The sequence below is a fragment of the Anomaloglossus baeobatrachus genome, chromosome 2, assembly GCF_048569485.1.
Source record: "Anomaloglossus baeobatrachus isolate aAnoBae1 chromosome 2, aAnoBae1.hap1, whole genome shotgun sequence".
Lineage (NCBI taxonomy): Eukaryota > Metazoa > Chordata > Amphibia > Anura > Aromobatidae > Anomaloglossus > Anomaloglossus baeobatrachus.
In genome coordinates, this window is record NC_134354.1 from 185,133,625 (window position 1) to 185,152,229 (window position 18,605).

At 45.0% G+C, this 18,605-nt stretch overlaps 1 protein-coding gene across 1 annotated transcript in view; it reads left to right on the top strand.

The window, feature by feature from the left end:
* The window catches only part of LOC142291191 (amine oxidase [flavin-containing] B-like), a 102,343-nt gene extending 88,820 nt beyond the window's left edge, over positions 1 to 13,523 (top strand). Inside the window, exons 14-15 of the mRNA XM_075335538.1 lie at positions 8,474 to 8,536; positions 13,202 to 13,523. Coding sequence (XP_075191653.1) covers positions 8,474 to 8,536; positions 13,202 to 13,369 — 231 coding nt within the window. The 3' untranslated portion in view covers positions 13,370 to 13,523. The remainder of the gene's footprint in view (positions 1 to 8,473; positions 8,537 to 13,201) is intronic.
* Positions 13,524 to 18,605: the final 5,082 nt, after the last annotated feature.

Below are 18,605 nucleotides of genomic sequence, written 5' to 3' on the forward strand. Positions count from 1 at the left end.
ACCGATACTTGGACCAGTAAGCATGGAAAGGGACGTTACATGTCGCTAATTGGGCACTGGGTAACTATGGTGATAGATGGTGAAGGGTCTGCTGCACAAGTCTTGCTGTCCCCACGACTTGTGTGTCAATCCTCTGTCTGTCCAAGTTCCGCCACTGCTTCTGCCTCCTCCACCTCATCTGGGTCCTCCACCTGCGCCCCAAGCCTGCCTGGTCAGGCCACCAGCGTTCTAACTGCGCAGAAGGAATCACGCACCCTCATTACTATGCTGGCAGCAGAGCGCAACGTCATCAGGCGGTCTTTAGCTTGACATGTCTTGGAAATAAGAGTCACACAGCGGCTGAGTTGTGGGCAGCTCTGGAGACTGAGTTTAATAAATGGTTGTCTCCACGCAACCTGCAGCCTGGTAAGGCCGTGTGCGACAATGCTGCAAACCTGGGTGCGGCCCTTCACCCGGGCAAGGTGACACACGTGCCTTGTATGGCTCATGTGTTGAACCTTGTTGTCCAGCAATTTTTAACATACTATCCCAGCCTAGATGGCCTTCTGAACAGGGCACGAAAACTGTCTGCTCACTTCCGCCGTTCAACCACCGCTGCTGAGCGACTTGCATCGCTCCAGAAGTCTTTCAGCCTGCCGGTTCATCGCCTGAAATGCGATGTGCCGACACGCTGGAATTCGACTCTCCACATGTTACAACGACTGTGGCAGCACCGTTGAGCCCTGGTGCAATACGTCATGACGTATAACCTGGGCCAACGAGATGCAGAGGTGGGGCAGATCACCCTGATGGAGTGGTCTCAGATCAAGGACCTATGCACCCTTCTGCACAGTTTCGACATGGCGACGAATATGTTTAGCGCTGACAATGCCATTATCAGCATGACAATTCCAGTCATTTACATGCTGGAGCACACGCTAAACACTATTCGGAGTCAGGGGGTGGGACAACAGGAAGGGGAGGAACTACAGGAGGATTCATATGCGCAAGAGACAACAACATCACCAAGGTCCAGACGTTCATCATCACCAACGCGGCAGGCATGGGACCATGGGGGACAGGGATCAACAAGGGCGCATGGTAGCAGGCGAAATGTTGAGGAAGGTGCAGGAGAACATGAAGAAATGGAGGACGAACTGTCCATGGACATGGAAGACTCAGCGGATGAGGGAGACTTTGGTCAAATTTCAGTTAAAAGAGGTTGGGGGGAGATGTCAGAGGAAGAAAGAACGGTTAGCACCTCTATGCCACAAACACAGCGTGGACTTGGTCCGCATGGCTGCGCAAGACACATGAGTGCCTTCTTGCATCACTACCTCCAACATGACCCTCGTATTGTCAAAATTAGAAGTGATGATGACTACTGGCTTACCACACTATTAGATCCCCGGTACAAGTCCAAATTTTGTGACATAATTCCAGCCACAGAAAGGGACGCACGTATGCAGGAGTATCATCAGAAGCTGTTACTCGATCTTAGCTCGGCTTTTCCACCAAACAACCATGCAGGTGCAGGGAGTGAATCTCCCAGTTGTAACTTGACAAACATGGGACGGTCTCGTCATCTTCAACAGTCTAACCGTACCAGTAGGACCGTATCTGGTGCTGGTAACAGCAATTTTATTGAATCTTTTCATAATTTTTTTAGACCCTCCTTAGCAAGGCCATCAGAGACAACAAGTCTGACACATAGTCAACGGCTGGAGAGGATGATACAGGAGTATCTCCAAATGATTATCGATGCCATTACTTTGCAAATGGAGCCTTGCTCATTTTGGGCTTCAAATCTTGAAAAATGGTCAGAGCTCTCCACTTTCACCTTGGAGATTTTGTCGTGTGCAGCTAACAGCGTTGTCTCTGAACGTGTCTTCAGTGCTGCTAGGTGTGTGCTGACAGATAAGCGCACGCGTCTGTCCAGTGACAATGTGGACAGACTAACGTTCATCAAAATGAACAAGTCATGGATCCACAAGGAATTTACTACCCCTGTGTCATCCTGGGGAGAGTAAATGCTTGTGGATTTTGAATGTGCTTGATGAAAATCTACCTGTGAAGTGTACAACTGGGGCACAACTGCTGCTACTGAAGGGGTGGGTGTCTGTGTGGCCCAATTTTTGGAAAAAAGGGAGACTCCGCTTGGCGTAACCCTTGCTTGCTGTGTTTTTTAAAAGGAGCCAAGATGAACAGAGCTGGGATCAGGAAAGACTTAGCTACCTACCCCGGTGTCATCCTGGGGATGGTTAAGTATGGCATATTTTTTAATGTGCTTGATGCAAATCTACCTGTGAAGTGTACAACTGGGGCACAAGTGCTGCCACTGAAGGGGTGGGTGTGTGTGGGGCCCAATTTTTGGAAAAAAGGGAGACTCCGCTTGGAGAAACCCTTGCTTGCTGTGTTTTTTAAAAGGAGTCAAGATGAACAGAGCTGGGATCAGGAAAGACTTAGCTACCTACCCCGGTGTCATCCTGGGGATGGTTAAGGATGGCGTATTTTTGAATGTGCTTGATGTAAATTTACCTGTGAAGTGTACAACTAGGGCACAAGTGCTGCCACTGATGGGGTGGGGGTGTGTGTGGCCCAATTTTTGGAAAAAAGGGAGACTCCGCTTGGAGTCACCTTGCAGTGTTTTACATGATTTTAGAAGGGCGTGCCATGCCTATATCTGTGTCTCCTCCTCTTTTTCCTTGTCCAGCTCTTTGTTTTCGCATGAGTATATGTCCTTGTCACTTTCCCATGTGTTTGTGTTGTGTTGTGAGTTGTTTGTCACCTTTTGGACACCTTTGAGGGTGTTTTCTAGGTGTTTTTATGTGTTTGTGATTGCCTCCCATTGTTTCCTATGCGGTTCGAGTGGTTCGCCGAACCGGTTCACCGAACCGAACTCGAACGGGACCTCCGTTCGGCGAACCGAACTCAAGCCGAACCACGGCCGGTTCGCTCATCTCTATTTATCACCACAAATTACTGCTGCCTTACTTATTTTAATATATTACTAATGAAAAAAATAAACTAAATTGTAACTATATGTCATTGAAAATCAATGAAGAAAGGGCTTTTATTAATACTGGAAAACTATTAAAATATATGCTAATACGACTATCAGTAAAAAGTCGCTGGTATTTCCCAACATACCTAGTGGCGCTACATTACTCCACAGCACTGAAGTGACATATCTGCTCCCCACATAGTGATGCTCAGAGTAGATACCATGTTCAGGGTTGTGGCGTGCAAATGCTCCCAGGGACGTTCTGCTACTTTATTAGAAGAGTTTTACCTGTCTGTCTGCAGTTTCACTATCTACCACTGTAAGTAGCGAGATCTCAAAACTTAGTGAAGCGTGAGAAACTAGGAAATGTTAAAGGGAATCTGTCATCAGATTTGGTGACTATAAGCTGCGGCCACCACCAGTGGGCTCTTATATACAGCATTCTAACATGCTGTATATAAGAGCCCAAGCCACTGTGTAGAACGTAAAAATCACTTTATAAAACTCACCTAACAGTCGGTGTGGTGCAGACTGGTCAGATGGGTCTCCATTCTCACCATGCTGGCCTGTGTGCATGACGTAGGACGCGTCATGCACCCAGGCTTAAGAAGAAGGAGGACAAAGATAGCCGAAAGAGGAGGCGCCGTACCCGGAGAACGGAGAAACCCATGCGACTGGTCTGCACCGCACCGACTGTTAGGTGAGTATTATAAAGTGATTTTTACATTCTACAAAGTGGCCTGGGCTCTTATACAGTATACAGCATGTTAGTGTCGCACCCAGGGATATGGGGTACTCAGTCCCGGGCAAGGTCTCTCTTGGGAATGTCACGTGGTGGCTTATGCCCGGTTCCGTGCCCTGGGCCCTTTTTGTAATGTGGTGTATTTACAGGGGATTTAGGTTAGTGTTTATACGTGACGCCACCTGTGGTGTGCGGCCAGGTAAGCTGGCCGCCACTGCAGGGTTCTTCTCACCGGGGATGGATGTTGATTGCAGCCAAGATGGAGTCACTTCCCACAAGCGGAGTGGTTGCCCCGGGAGGGTGGCCGGCTGACTGACAGTGGGTCATAGGCGCCGGAGCGTAGGACAGCGTCGCCGGTAAATAAGGGAGACGAGGCAAGAGCTCCAGTTCAGGTGTTTACTCACTGGTTAGGAAATTGCCTCAGAGGGTCCTGGTTCACTGCTGGTAAGCCTCTGGTTATCTGGTGAAAGTTCCTGGTGGTTACCGGTGTCAGTGTAAATGTCCTGTTTGTCCTCGCTATCAAGCGACTGGCAGAAGGAACCTGGGCTGAGCTCCTGTTCACAAGTCCCAGGCTCCACAGCAGAAAGGTGAGCTTTGTCTCGTCTCTCCTGCACTGGTGCTTTCCTTCACCCAGTCTGGTCTCAGGGGACGTCCCTGTAGAAAGCCCTCTATGTGTAATGGCTACCTCCTCTTATACCCCATGTGGCACCTGCCCCCCAGTGGTTGTCCTGGTGACCGGGAAGTCCCATGCTACTGGATGGCTGAGTCTCCCTGCCCACCCCAGTCCACTTTCCTCTGTTGGGAAGGCCTCTCACTGCATGTGAAATGTGTGTGTGTGTGTGGTGTGAGCACTGGCAATCCTCCTGTCACTTACCCCAGATAGATAGTGCTCCTTAATTCAGTTGCAGTACCCTGTAGCGACCAGAGCTTCAGGGGCGCTACATTAGAATGCTGTATATAACAGACCACTGGTGGTGGCCACAGCTTATAGTCACCAAATCTGGTAACAGGTTCCTTTTAACATACATGTGGCTCCCAGGGACATCAGTGTACTTTCTTAGAAGACCGCTTACAGCACTTCCTTGCCTGTCAACAGCTACATTATTTTATTTACTTATTTATTTTATTCACTTACATAGCACCATTAATTCCACAGCGCTTTACAGACATGATAATCATTGTCTCCATTGGGACTCACAATCTACATTCCCTATCCTTATGTCTTTGGAATGTAGGTGGAAACCGGAGAACCCCGAGGAAATCCACGCTAACACGGGGAGAACATACAAACTCCTTGCTGATGTTATCCTTGCTGAGATTTGGACCACAGTGCTGCAGAGCAGCAGTGCTAACCACTGTGCCACCATGCTACTCATACACTATCACATTACTCTTTGCTCTGATTGGAATGTTTTTACTCCGATCAGAGCACAGACTGTTGTGACAATAATAGATGGCAAAGATGTACAAAGGCAAGGAAAACTCTTCTAATAAAGTAGCAATATGTCCCCAGGGGCAGTGCATCCGGTCACTCTGCCTGCACTTGCGCTTTAGCATGGTGCAGAGGAACCAGTGAGAAGTTGTGCCACCACAAGATAGTAGCGCTCTTCCATTGAAAAAAGGTACACAAAGGTTTTTAGATGAAAATTGACTTTAAAAGCAGTCAGTATGTAGCTAAAATCAATATACACACACACACACACACACACACACACATACACACACACACACACAGAGTTTCTTCTTTTAATAAAACAACTTTATGAATAATTGATTTTCTTTAAGACTGCACCAAATCTTCTAGGCACGGAATCAACAAGTTGGAGCACATCTTTTAGAGCCCAGATGCTGGATGGAAAGTGATGCTCAACTTGTTTCTTCAGAATTCCCCATAGGTGTTTTAGTTTCTTTTAGATCAGGAGAGATAGTTGGCCACTGTATCACTTCCACCCTTTTCTTCTTCAATGCAACAGATGTGTGTTTTTGATAATTATCATGGTGAAAAACTACAAATCTACGAAGGGCATAGTGATGTTAGTATCTACTCTTTCAATAAAGAAAAGTATATTTGTGAATTCATGATACCATCAATGAAATGAAGCTCCCAAACACCAGCAGCATTATGCAGCACTACATAAGAGCCCTGCCACCTCCATTTTTCACTGTAGGTAGTTTCCATTTAGAAAAATGCATTTTGAAAATTACATGGTGCCTACAGTAAAGCATAATGGTGGCAGTGTCCTTATGTGGGGCTATATGAATGCTGCTCATGTCAGGGAGCTATATTTCATTGATAGTATCATGAATTCACAGATGTACTGCTTTATATTGAAAGAGATAATGCTACCATCACTCCATGCCCTTAGTAGACATATTTTTTCTAAATGCACGCTACCTACAGTGAAACATGGTGGTGACAGTGTCCTCATGTGGGGCTGCAAGAGTTTTCCTGTTTTCAGGAAGCTACATTTCATTGATGGTATTGTGAATTCCCAGATATACTGCTCTATATTGAAAGAGAAGATGCTACCATCACTCCGTGCCTTTGATAGACAGGTACTTTTCCAATCTGACAATGATCCAAAACACACACTGTTGCATTTCTGACAAAGATCAGGGTGAAAGTGATTCAGTGGCCAAGTATGTCTCCAGATCTGAACCCAATTGAACACCTATAGTATATGGGTAATTTTAAAAAGTCAACTTGAGCATCATTCTCTATTCAGCATCCAGGCTCTAAAAGAAGTCATTCTTCAAGACTGGAAAAAGATATATGTTGCAAAATGTTGTCAACTTGTTCATTTCATGGCAAGAACACTTGGTGCCATGCTTAAATATCATGGAGGTCATACAAAATGCTAAACGTAGTAGTTTTTGATATAGGGAGTATTCAGTTTTGCATCAACCAATTTGAGTAAAACTAAGATTTTATAATGAAAGTTATATTATTATTTGTATGGATTAAAAAAAAAAACATTCTGTGAATCTGTCTTGTCTAAATTTTGAAAATTGTTCTTGTGTTCATTGAGATATTGATTAAAATTAATTTTCAAAGGAAATGCACTCATTTATGAAGATCATTGTACATCATATAGGATATACCAAGACTGGTGTATATATCACATAGAATACTCTGAGAATATTTACATCACATTGGATACACTGTGACTCTGCTGTATACATTACATAGGCTACACTGAGACTGCAGTATATGTTACATAAGATATATTAAGATTCTGCTGTATACATCACTTAGCATACACAGAGACTCTGCTGTATGATTCACAGTAAAATAAAGAATCAAGATGGTAGACAACCTAGATATCGTACATCAGCCTAATAAGGTATTCACAAGGTATAAACCTCTTCATTGATATTCTTTAATAAAGCTTAAGCTTCACTATATAGGCATTATTTTTTTGGGTGTGGGTGTGCTCCTCTAATCATCTATTTAACTGAAAAATATTCTATTGATTGCAAGGTCAGGACATAAATAGATTAACATTTCAGGACACAGTAAAGATTAATATTAATCAGTGTACTGTTGATATGGTGTCCCAATGTAATATTTATCACGTTGATGCTTTTTTTCAGAAAGGTTGCTTGTTTGCTACCAGTGAACTGTCTCCCTAAGGGCTGGGATACACTACAAGAAAACAGTTGCAGCATGCTGCAGGTGCAATGCAATCTGTATTTACTTGCACCCATACAAGTCTAAGGGGCGAGAGAAACATCACATTGCACTCGCATTACAGCGGAGTGTAATGCGATAATCGCATCAGCTGACAATGGAGGAGATAGGGAGATTAATCCCTTCCTCTCCTCCGCAGTGCCTACCCTCTCCTTCACAGCTGTGATCCGATCGCAGGATCGGATCTCAATGGTATGACACTCAGCTTACGCTCGCAACACAGTGGGAGCCGAGGGTTATTAGCATATTGCATCTGATGCACTCGCATCAGATGCCATAAGCTCGTGTGGTCCAAGCCTAAAGGGGGCTTTACACACAGTGATATTGCTAGCGATATCGCTGGTGAAAGCACCTGCCCCTGTCATTTGTGCGTCACGAGCAAATCACTGCCCGTGGTGCACAATATCGTTAGGAGCCGTCATACGGACTTACCTGCCTAGCGACATCGCTGTGGCCGGCGAACCGCCTCCTTTCTAAGGGGGTGGTTCCTGCGGCATCATAGCGGCGTCACTAAGCGGCCACCCAATAGAAGCGGAGGGGCAGAGATGAGCAGCCATAACATCCCGCCCACCTCCTTCCTTCCTCATTGCCGGCGGCCGCAGGTAAGCTGTAGTCCGTCGTTCCTGGGGTGTCACATGTAGCGATGTGTGCTGCTTCGGGAGCAACGAACAACCTGCGTCCTCAACAATCAACGATTTTTTGAAAATGAACGACGTATCAACGATCAAAAATAAGGTGAGTATTTTTTATCGTTAACGGACGTTCGTTGGTGTCACACGCAACAACGTCGCTAACGATGCCAGATGTGCGTCACAGAATCCAAGACCCTGGCGATATATCGTTAGATACGTCGTTGCGTGTAATTGGGCCTCAATCATCATAAATACTACAATGCATACTTTTGTATTATTTATGCCCTTCTACTAATTTCTGAATTTATTTACTGATGAATCAGATAAAATACTTGATTTATTTAAAAAATTTCAAATGCAAAATTTAGTTAATATCAGATAATTTACCATACAGAATTTTAGTCTCATGAAATGTGTCCTTGCAGGTTATGTGCAGGATGGGACTGATTGGAGAGGACCAGATATGGGTTCCAGAACCAGAATCTGTGGTATGTATAAAAATAGAACAATTTAAAAATGCTAACAAAAATGTACTGTATATTGCATGACAAAGTGATAGCTAAATAAATTCATTGTTTAACTATTTATAACCATTCTAAACGGGTTTACTACCTTCCAATTGCTCTGACAGGAAGTATATAAGTTATTTATCTTCATTGGATGTAAACGTTAATCTTCCCAGTGGGTATATTTTCATTGTACAGATAACAGCTGAACAGTAAAACATATAAAACATGATTTTACACATCTTTTATGCGTAAGGGAGCATTTCATGAATGGTAAAACAGAACAGAAGCACTGAATCTTTTTTTATTTGGAGATGATATTTTGTTATATATCGTTTACCTTTTACTTGATTCAGTAGGATTTTCCTCTGCAATATACAGTACTGTAAAAAAAAATAGACAAAAATGCTACAAGTAAAAATGCTGTAAAAATAAAGTGCTAATAGTTTCTATGTATTAATTAAAATAAAAAGTGAATGAACGAATAAGAAATATAGCTCAAATTAATATGCTGTGTGAAAACCGTTCTTCTATGTACATTTGTACACCGTTTTTGAAGGCATTTAGCAGGGAGGTTGTTCCAAACATCTTTGAGATCTGACCACAGATCTTCTGTCTGCTTATAAGCGGACCCATGGAAATTCGGGTTCTGCAGGTTTGGCCGGACTTTAGTTAAAACTTCAATTCGGGAATCGAACTTGACCCCGAACCCCATATAAGTCAATGGGGACTCAAACTTGAAAATGGCTGTAAAATGATTATAGTAAGGGCTAGGGGAGCAAAATGGGGGCAATTGCTCTGCAAACATGGATATGGAATAAATTAAAACAAAAAATTATGAGCTCCCACCTATTTTAGATAACATTGGTCAACAAATTTAAACTTTTTTTCTGTTTTCTGTTTTAAGCTATATTGTCTTTATGTATTTTGAGGCGCTGATTTCAGAAATGTAATCAAAATGTTTGTAGCACATACCATTTCCGAGATATTTTGATTTTACGATTATAATAAGGACTGTACATAGTGCATAATAAATTGGCACTTATATTAATCTTTTTATTTCAGAAGTGCATTTTTAGTAGAAATAACCAATGAAATGCATAACATGGACTCTCTTTATTATAATATACAGCACTTAAGCCCTGCCTAATCAAGCATTGTATTAGTTGTGCCCTCTCAGGCATGCTCAGATAGCTGGGATACACAGAGTACTGTTGTTTCCTTTGCGAATGGGACAGTCGCACAAGAGATTCACATTATATCAGGAAGGACTGGCCATTACACAATATATTGATTCCAGGGCAGAAGAATGTTAAACACGAACCATTTGTAGATGAAAAGATGATATTCCTTCCTTTGCACATCAACCTGGGATTAATGAAGAACTTTATCAAACCAATGAATAAGGGAACTGAAGCCTTTGCTTACTTGTGACAGGCGTTTCCATGCATCAGTGATACCAAGATAAAAGAAGGTGTTTTCATTGGCCTACAAATCCAAGAGCTAGTTAATGATAGTAACTTTGATGATCTTCTGCATGGTGCAGAACATGTTGCATGGTCAGCCTTCAAGAATGTCGTTTTCAACTTTCTAGGCAACTACATGGCACCAGACTATGCTGAACAGGTTCAATGTCTTCTTCAGGCTTACAAATCAATGAAGTGCCACATGTCACTTAAAATACATTTCTTTCACGTATGCCCTTGTTACGAACCGGCGCCACCATAGCCGCAAGCAGCCTGCTGCGGTTCCTGTTGCGCCCAGGCGGCGGCTGCCGTTCTTGGCCGTGCCTCGGGTCATCCAGTTGGCTGTTCCTTCCACCAAGTCTAAGTGTGGAGAGGCGGCTAGTGCGCATGCGTGCACCGATTTACCCCAGCCAGAGTTTAAGCCCGCTGTTTTGCCTAGTGAGCATGCTCAGCCTGTTTGTGTTATGTCTGAGACTAAGTCCTCAGTTCAGGCTACTGAGCATGCTCCCACAATTAACCCTAACAGCCTCTTTGCACAGGTACTTGGACTTCGTGCTGTGTCTAAGTTCTGGGATGTGCCTACTGAGCATGCTCAAACTGATAGTCTGCTTTCTAAGCCTGTGGCTCAGGCTACTGAGCATGCTCAGGCACTTAGTGCATCAGAGGCTAGGTCCGGTAAGGACCTCACTGAGCATGTCCGTGAGGTGGCAGGCCCTGATAGGGCAGAGGGTGTCAGGTGTCCTGATGATGTGGCAACTCCGGACTGGCTCGCAGAGGCCCGTCCCTATGATCTGGCACCTCAGTATTGGTCGTCAGACGATGACTGGTGAAGTGTTTGGGGCGTGGCTGCCATGAGGTCATCAATGACGTGGCGGTTCCGGATAGGTCGCATGTGACGTCACTGATGACATGGCACTCTGCTATTGGACCTTGGTGGTTCCACCCTGGGTTTGGGGCGGACCCAGGTTATAAAAGGGGCTGGAGACAACATGGAGGTGCGCAGTCTTCACTTTTGCTTAGTCAGAGCACACCTCCATGTTAGAGCCTCATTGCGGCATAAGCCTATGTTGGGAAGCGGTAGGTAGGGTTAGGCGAACGGTGCCTGTCACGCCAAGATTCGTGGCTCGGCACATCAGGGTCAGGCGCCGTGCTTCCCTCCTGCCGTTCCAGTCTTGCTATAGCAGCCCTGTGGCGTTAACTGGGCTGCGGCTGCTGTGCTACCTGTCCGATTGTGCCCCCTACGCACACGGACAACGCACCTGCTGCGCCACCTGTCCAATTGTGCCCTCTACGCACCCGGACAACGCACCTGCTGCGCCACCTGTCCGGTTGTGCCCCCTATGTGCACGGACAGCGTACCCCAGGACCCCTGTGGAGTTAACAGGGTGTTCTTTATCCTCCTCGGCTTCCCGGTCAACGCTACAGGTGTACCCATCTGGCCTGACGTGTCCTACACACATGTGGCCAGTCGAGAGGTGGCCAGAAACGCTAATCAGAGGACCGTTCGGCCTGACGTGTCCTACACACGTGGCCGACAGGGCGCTTTCGTGGCGGTCTTCCGGTCAACGCTACCTGGTTACCACCCGGCCTGACGTGTTTCCTGCACACGTGGTTGGTGTAGCGCTAGGTGCACCAAAACGCTAATCGGGTTGTCGTCCGGTCTGACGTGTCCCAACACACGTGACCGGTTCCCAGAGTTCCTGGGTTATCTCAGAGCCATCCAGCTCTATAGTCTCCGCCTAACCCTCAGGTGCCAGCAGCTCCTTTGTCATCTGGAGCACGGTGGGCCCCGACTGGCGATTAGGATATATACCCCCTGGTCCTAATCTGCCGGTCCCCCCGTAACAGCCCTACTATCTTAGGAAGAACAAAAGCTCCCCTACCACATCACTAGTTAAAGTTTTGAGCTAAAGGACAGTAGTTTGAATGTTTGAATATTGTTGTTCTTTCCTGGAAAACTTTAGCAGGTACTACTCTCTGCATACAAGAAACCCCCAACAAGGTCTGCTGTTTTGGATATCATCTGAGGCAGTTATGTAGCCTTCACAGTTTGATAGCTGACAAAGTTATTAATATCGTTAGGCTTTCCCATTTTTTTCTACTTCCAACACATGAACACCAAGAACTGTTTCTGTGCTTGTGTCATGGGCTGTCTGGATCCGCACTCATAGATTACCGCAAAAGGGTCTGACCCTGTTCACATTACAGAGTCCAACAGACAACCTGGTTTCTCTTTAATACTCAGTTCTGCAGGGCATTGGCTGAGTTGTGTCCACTGCTCCCAGCCATGTAGGAGTTAATCTTTCTCTGAACAGTGTGCGACTCTTCTGAGAGTCAGGTTTCTGATTACCATTTAAGGTTCAGGAGTTTGTTAGGAAATCGCAGAAGATAGCATCTGCTCATGCTCTTGTGAATATCCGGCACCCTTGGCAGTCCTCTTTGGTGACCTGCGATCTGTTGCTAGTGGGGTGTGGAAGTGTCCCTTGGTGTGCGTTACTTCCTCCCTTATATTTTATTTACCCCTGTGCCTGTATTCTCTTCCCTGTGTGGTTATTTGCAGAGTGAATGAGTTTCACTTCTTCCCACTGTCCGTGTCTTTCTGGGAGGGGGGTTATCTTGGTGTCTCCTGCCCACCCCATAGGTGCAAGGGGTTAGGTCAGGGCATAAATAGGAGATAGGGACACACTGTGGACTTAGACCTCAGTACCCTTAAGTGTACCTCGGCGTTGAGGATCAGTGCTCGGATGCCAGTTTTAGGGCCAGTTCAGGTCTCCCAGCTAACCTAGCCCATCCGTGACAGTTTGCTGCCTATATACTGTCTATCTTAGGATGTCCAAAAATGTACAGTGTGCTATTTCTAAACTTCCCCCTTCTTGAAAGACCACTTACTTATTTATGCCTCAGATAGTAGGACTGTAGCATTCAGAGTGTCTAATGATAATCATCTCATTTGGTATTGTGAATTCTATATATTTAAATAACAATGGGATGAGAGTGGCAGAGAAGCTTATAATTGCTACTATTACATTGCCATGTCCTTTGGCTACATACATACTACTTGATTAGTGTGACAAATGTTATCTTAGATTTCAGACTTTTTCCAAACATATGCTCAAAGACCTATATAATAATTTGGAACTAATTTAATGAACAACTTTCTAATTGTATTTCCTCATTCTAGGATGTTCCGGCTCTGCCAATTACAACAACATTTTTGGAGCGAAATTTGCCATCTACTCAAGGTTTACTTAGATTTATTGGCTGCACAACCTTCTTAGCAACTGCTGCAGCTGGAATTTTAGCCATCAAGAAGGGCTATTTGGGCGTTAAATGCAATTTTAGATTTTAACTGTATAGAAAATGTTTATTTACTGTGACATGAGAATCTAGATTAAAGCTGGCAGATATGGTGCATTACTCCAGTATGTATCATTGGTGATTTTATCACAGAGTATTGTTGTGATGTCAGTATTAAATACTGTATTGTAATAAACACATTTCATCACTACAATAATTTTATTAGTTTTTATTTTTCCTATTTCATTTAAGAACTGTGACCAAAATGTTACATTTTATTTTAATGTATCTAAAACTGTTATATTTTTCTACATTGTATGAATAGTTGCTAAAGAGTCGAATTTAGCTGATATTCTGGATTATCCAATGTTTATTGCTGGTGTCACTCAGTCTCGACTATTGACAATTACTGTATTTTATTTAACTAGGCCTTAATATTTTCTGCTCCCTATGCTATTTTTGTGCTTACTTATATGAACTGCAACTAAACTGAGACAAAACCGTGTACTAAGAATAATGAATATTTCTGAATATACACACAAAAGTCTACAGCATATTATTTTATTACAAGACTAATAGAATATACATTAGCAAAGACTAAAACTCCCAATTACCTAACAATTTTCCCACATACACGCACACATACAACCATATAAGCCATCCCTTCCTCTCAGTCTAAACTTTCCCTGAAACTATACAAAATTATTATGGGAATGGGAAAGAGGGTTGTATAATCTATCTGAATGGAGTGTATTGCTTGTTCCTTGTTTTTGCTCTATGTAATGGCTAGGATGGATGATAAAGACTGACTTTCTTTCTAAGGCCTGCACTAAACTATACTGCACTTCCCACCTTTTAAGCACAATCCTGTCCACCACCCCCCTTCTCCTACAAACAATGTTACAGGGGCACTAGACACTAGAGATGTTTTGCGTTCGTCAATTTCAGATTCGGTACGAGCCTTGGATGGTTGATTCAGACTCAGCTTATTGAACACTTTGCGCAAAAGTCAGCAATGTTTGGTAAGTGTTTGTTTGCAGAAAACTCACTCCCGGCCCCATCACAGTCATGTCAAGTATTGGCATGGCTGTGATTGGCCAGGGAACTCACTGTAAAAAAAGAGGAAGCAAAAGGGTTAAAGCATGACATACTTACTAAGTCTCCCTGTGGATGTAACTGCTCCCGTGGCTGTACTTCCAGGGCCACTCATTATCCCTTATTCATATTCACTGCTTTCCCTGACTACCAATGTTGGGGGAGACCTCCGGGTCTCTCTCAGGGTCATGGAGTTGGATTTCAAGTCAGAACTGCGCAGAGGTATATGAATCAGAAAAATGACCACACAGAGAAATGTGTCTCTATTTGGGAGAAGTGGAGGTCTTCTGCCCGTGTATTCAAAAGTATAACATTTTATACAGCTTTTTGGACAGTCCGGTAAAACAATATTCCTTTAAGAAATTCAGGTGTGTCTGGGAACAGACGACAGGCTACTCAAGAATATTGCTTATTCATGAGTAGAGTTGAGCGCGGTTCGTGGTTCGAGGTTCTCCAGTTCGCGGCTCGAGTGATTTTGGGGGCTGTTCTAGATAGAACTAGAACTCGAGCTTTTTGCTAAAGCTCGATAGTTCTAGATACGATCGAGAATGGTTCTAGCAGCAAAAAGCAGGGCTTTTTACAGCTACAGTGTGCAGGAGCCATCGCTGACAGCCTGCCAGAAGCTGGTAACCAAGATAAACATCGGGTATCCAAGCAAAGCGCTTTGGTTAGTAACCCGATGTTTATCCTAGTTACGTGCAGGAAGCCCACACTTCCCCGCTCAGCTCGCTCCGCCCTCTCCTGCACACGGTATGTACACATACATACACACACACACACACACACACACATGTCCCCAGCCATGCAGTCCACGACACTGACGTCCTCCTGGCACTCTGCACACATGGTCCCGCTCGGCTTACCTGCGGTGATGAAGTCCCGACCTCAGCGCTGTCACTGTCCTCCATGGCCGCCGCTTGTCACATTACCTTCTCTTGCTTCTGACCCGAGACTGACTAGCGGTGACGTCACAGGCCTCTCGCGATACTTGGCTGTGAAGGTCATTGAACTCAGTGACAGGTGCTGTCAGCAGTGCAGGAGATCAGCGCAGGTAATGTACCTCGCTGACATCAGCACTTGTCATCCCCTGCAGTGACCTGGGCTGACCCATTGATGATAGCTCAGGTCACTGTACTGCTCTCCCAGCCAATGGGGAACATCCTGCTCTTCATTGACTGGGACAGTGTGGATCGTCATGGCAACCCCTTGGATTACACCAGACTTGGATTTGTTTTTCTTTCTAATAAATTGGTTAAAGAGGGAATGTATTGGGGAGTATTTTTTCAAATAAAAATGTGTTTGTCGTCTATTTTTTTTTATTACTGACTGGGTTGGTGATGTCGGGTATCTGATAGACGCCTGACCTCACCAACCCCAGGGCTTGATGCCAGGTGACATTACACATTTGGTATTAACCCCATATATTACCCCGTTTTCCACCGCACTAGGGCGCGGGATGAGCTGGGGCGAAGCACCAGGATTGGCACATCTAATGGATGCGCCACTTCTGGGGCGGCTGCGGCCTGCTATTTTTAGGCTGGGGAGAGTCCAATAACCATGGACCTCCCTAGTCTGAGAATATCAGACCCCAGCTGTCTGCTTTACCTTGGCTGGTGATCCAATTTTGGGGGGACCCCTACGTGGTTTTTTTTTAAAATTATTTATTTAATTTAAAATAACAGCGTGGGGTGCCCTCAGTTTTGGATTACCAGCCAAGGTGAGGTTGCCAGCTGTGGTCTGCAGGCTGCAGCCGTCTGCTTTACCCTAGCTGGCTACAAAAATAGGGGGAACCCTACGTCATTTTTTTTCCCATTTTTTTGGCTAAATACAAAGCTAAGCACCCCTTAGTGCCACATGAAAGGCACCAAAGGGTGCAAATTTACAAAATGCAGGAGAGTGGGACATTATGTGTCTTTCTGCCATTATAATGACAGAAAAGACTGATATGAAGTGCACAAGCACAAGAAAATCACCAGAGCGCTCTACGCTGTGAAAAGCAGTAGAAAATGGCACTGGAGTGAACATGTGACCGCCTCATGTAGGATGAAGCTATGGATCCTGGGTAAATTTATGCATTTACCCTCCTTCAGTTTTTTTGCAGTACACAAAAAAATTGGAAGGCACACGGATGACAAACAGATGACATACGGACAGTCTACGGAACGGAATCGGATGCCACACGGATGCACCCGTGAAAAAAAGACTGTTTTTTGCAGACCGCAAAAATGGATCGGTCGTGTTAATGTAGCCTTATTCTGATCTGCCGTTTATAAACAGCAGGCAGAAATAAGTGAATAACGCCCCCCAGCGTCAGAAAATCTCCGGGGTTTCAGGGCTAGCTGAGTCCCTGGAGATCATGATTCAGGATGGTTTTTCCGGTCCCCGCTCACGTGATCACAGCTATACACCGTACACCGATGATCACGTTACAGTAAATGACAGCGCCGGTAAAAAATTATTTATCTCCCATCTGGCATGAACAAACATGATAAATCTCCTCCCCGGTCCCCTCCGGTCCCCCGGTGTCGCCAAAATGCCCCCCCCTGATGCCCTCCCAGAAATCCAAGATGGCCGCGCGCACAGCAGCGCGCCGGCCGCATTCACCCTACTCCTCTGATTTCTGTCGCATGTGCCATGACACATGCGACAGAAAACTCCTCCCCAGGCCCTGCCAGGTCACCCCCTATAACCCCACCGGTGTTCCCCGGTGTCCCACGGTACCTGTGCAGCGTTGATCCCCCCATGGCCCTCTCCTTCACAATAGACGCTGCCGCATGCACAGAGCGGCTGTCAACTCAGCTTCCTGTGTTCAGACACAGTGAGTGGTGGTTATGCATCTGTAAGCTAAATGGGTGGCACGGTGGCTCAGTGGTTTGCACTGCAGTCTTGCAGCGCTGAGGTCCTGGGTTCAATTCTCACCAAGGACACCATCTGCAAGGAGTTTGTATGTGTTTGCGTGGGTTTCCTCCGGGTACTCCTGTTTCCTCCCACACTCCAAAGACATACAGCGCTATGGAATTAATAACGCTATATAAATGAATAAATTATTATTATTACTGCAATGCCCTGCTCATGAGGTAAGGAACATAATTGATCAGGAGAGCTATATACTACATTTCCAAATGGAGGGATTTGCTTTTATAGTTTCCCTGCTGAACGACTACCAAACATGAGAGTCCGTTATACGCCACAAGAAAACACATCTAAATAGCGAGCTCTGTTGTTAAGTATTCATTCAGCTGGATAACTGGACTTAAAGGGGTATTCCATCTCCAAGATGCTATCCCCAATATATAGTAGGTGGAATAGCAATAATATCAGCAAATACCAATATTTGGAAATGTAGAATAGTTCTCCTGATTAGGCATGCCCTTACCTCATGAGCAGGGCATTGCAGCTTTGGTAGCAACCATTACGACATGGACTCTGCTGCTGTGGACCCGGAGAGAGTGAGTGCAGATTCTTTGCACTCACACTCCTCAAATGAAGGGTCTGCACTCCTAGAAAATGGGGGATACGTTCCCTAAGTGTCTCCCCCCCATATTCTAGACGGTCCAGAGTCGTTGTGGGACCCCTTTATTTTTTTTCTTACAAGAAATTGGTGAAAGAGGAAATGTTTTGGGGACTGTTTTTTCAAATAAATTTTTTGTCGATTTTTTTTTTTTGTTAGTACTGACAGTTTATGATGTTGGGTATCTAATAGACGCCATGACATCACAAACTGCTGGGCTTGATGTCAGGTGACCTTACAGCTAGTATCAACCCGATTTATTACCCCGTTTGCCACTGCACCAGGGCACGGGATGAGCTGGGGTGAAGCGCCAGGATTGGCGCATCTAGTGGATACGCCACGTCTGGGGTGGCTGCGGCCTGCTATTTTTAGGCTGTAAAGGCCCAATAACTATGGACCTTCCCACCCTGAGAATACCAGACCACAGCTGTCCGCTTTACCTTGGCTGGTGATCCAATTTGGGGGGCACCCTACTTTTTTTGTGTAATTATTAAGATTTATAAAATAATTATAAAAAAAGAGCCTGGGGGGACGTCCACATTGGATCCCCAACCACGGTAAAGCTGCCAGCTGTGGTTTTCAGGCTACAGCCGTCTGCTTTACCCTAGCTGGCTATCAAAAATGGGGGGACCCAACGTCATTTTTTTAAACTATTTTTTAAATAGAAAAAATTAATGGGCTT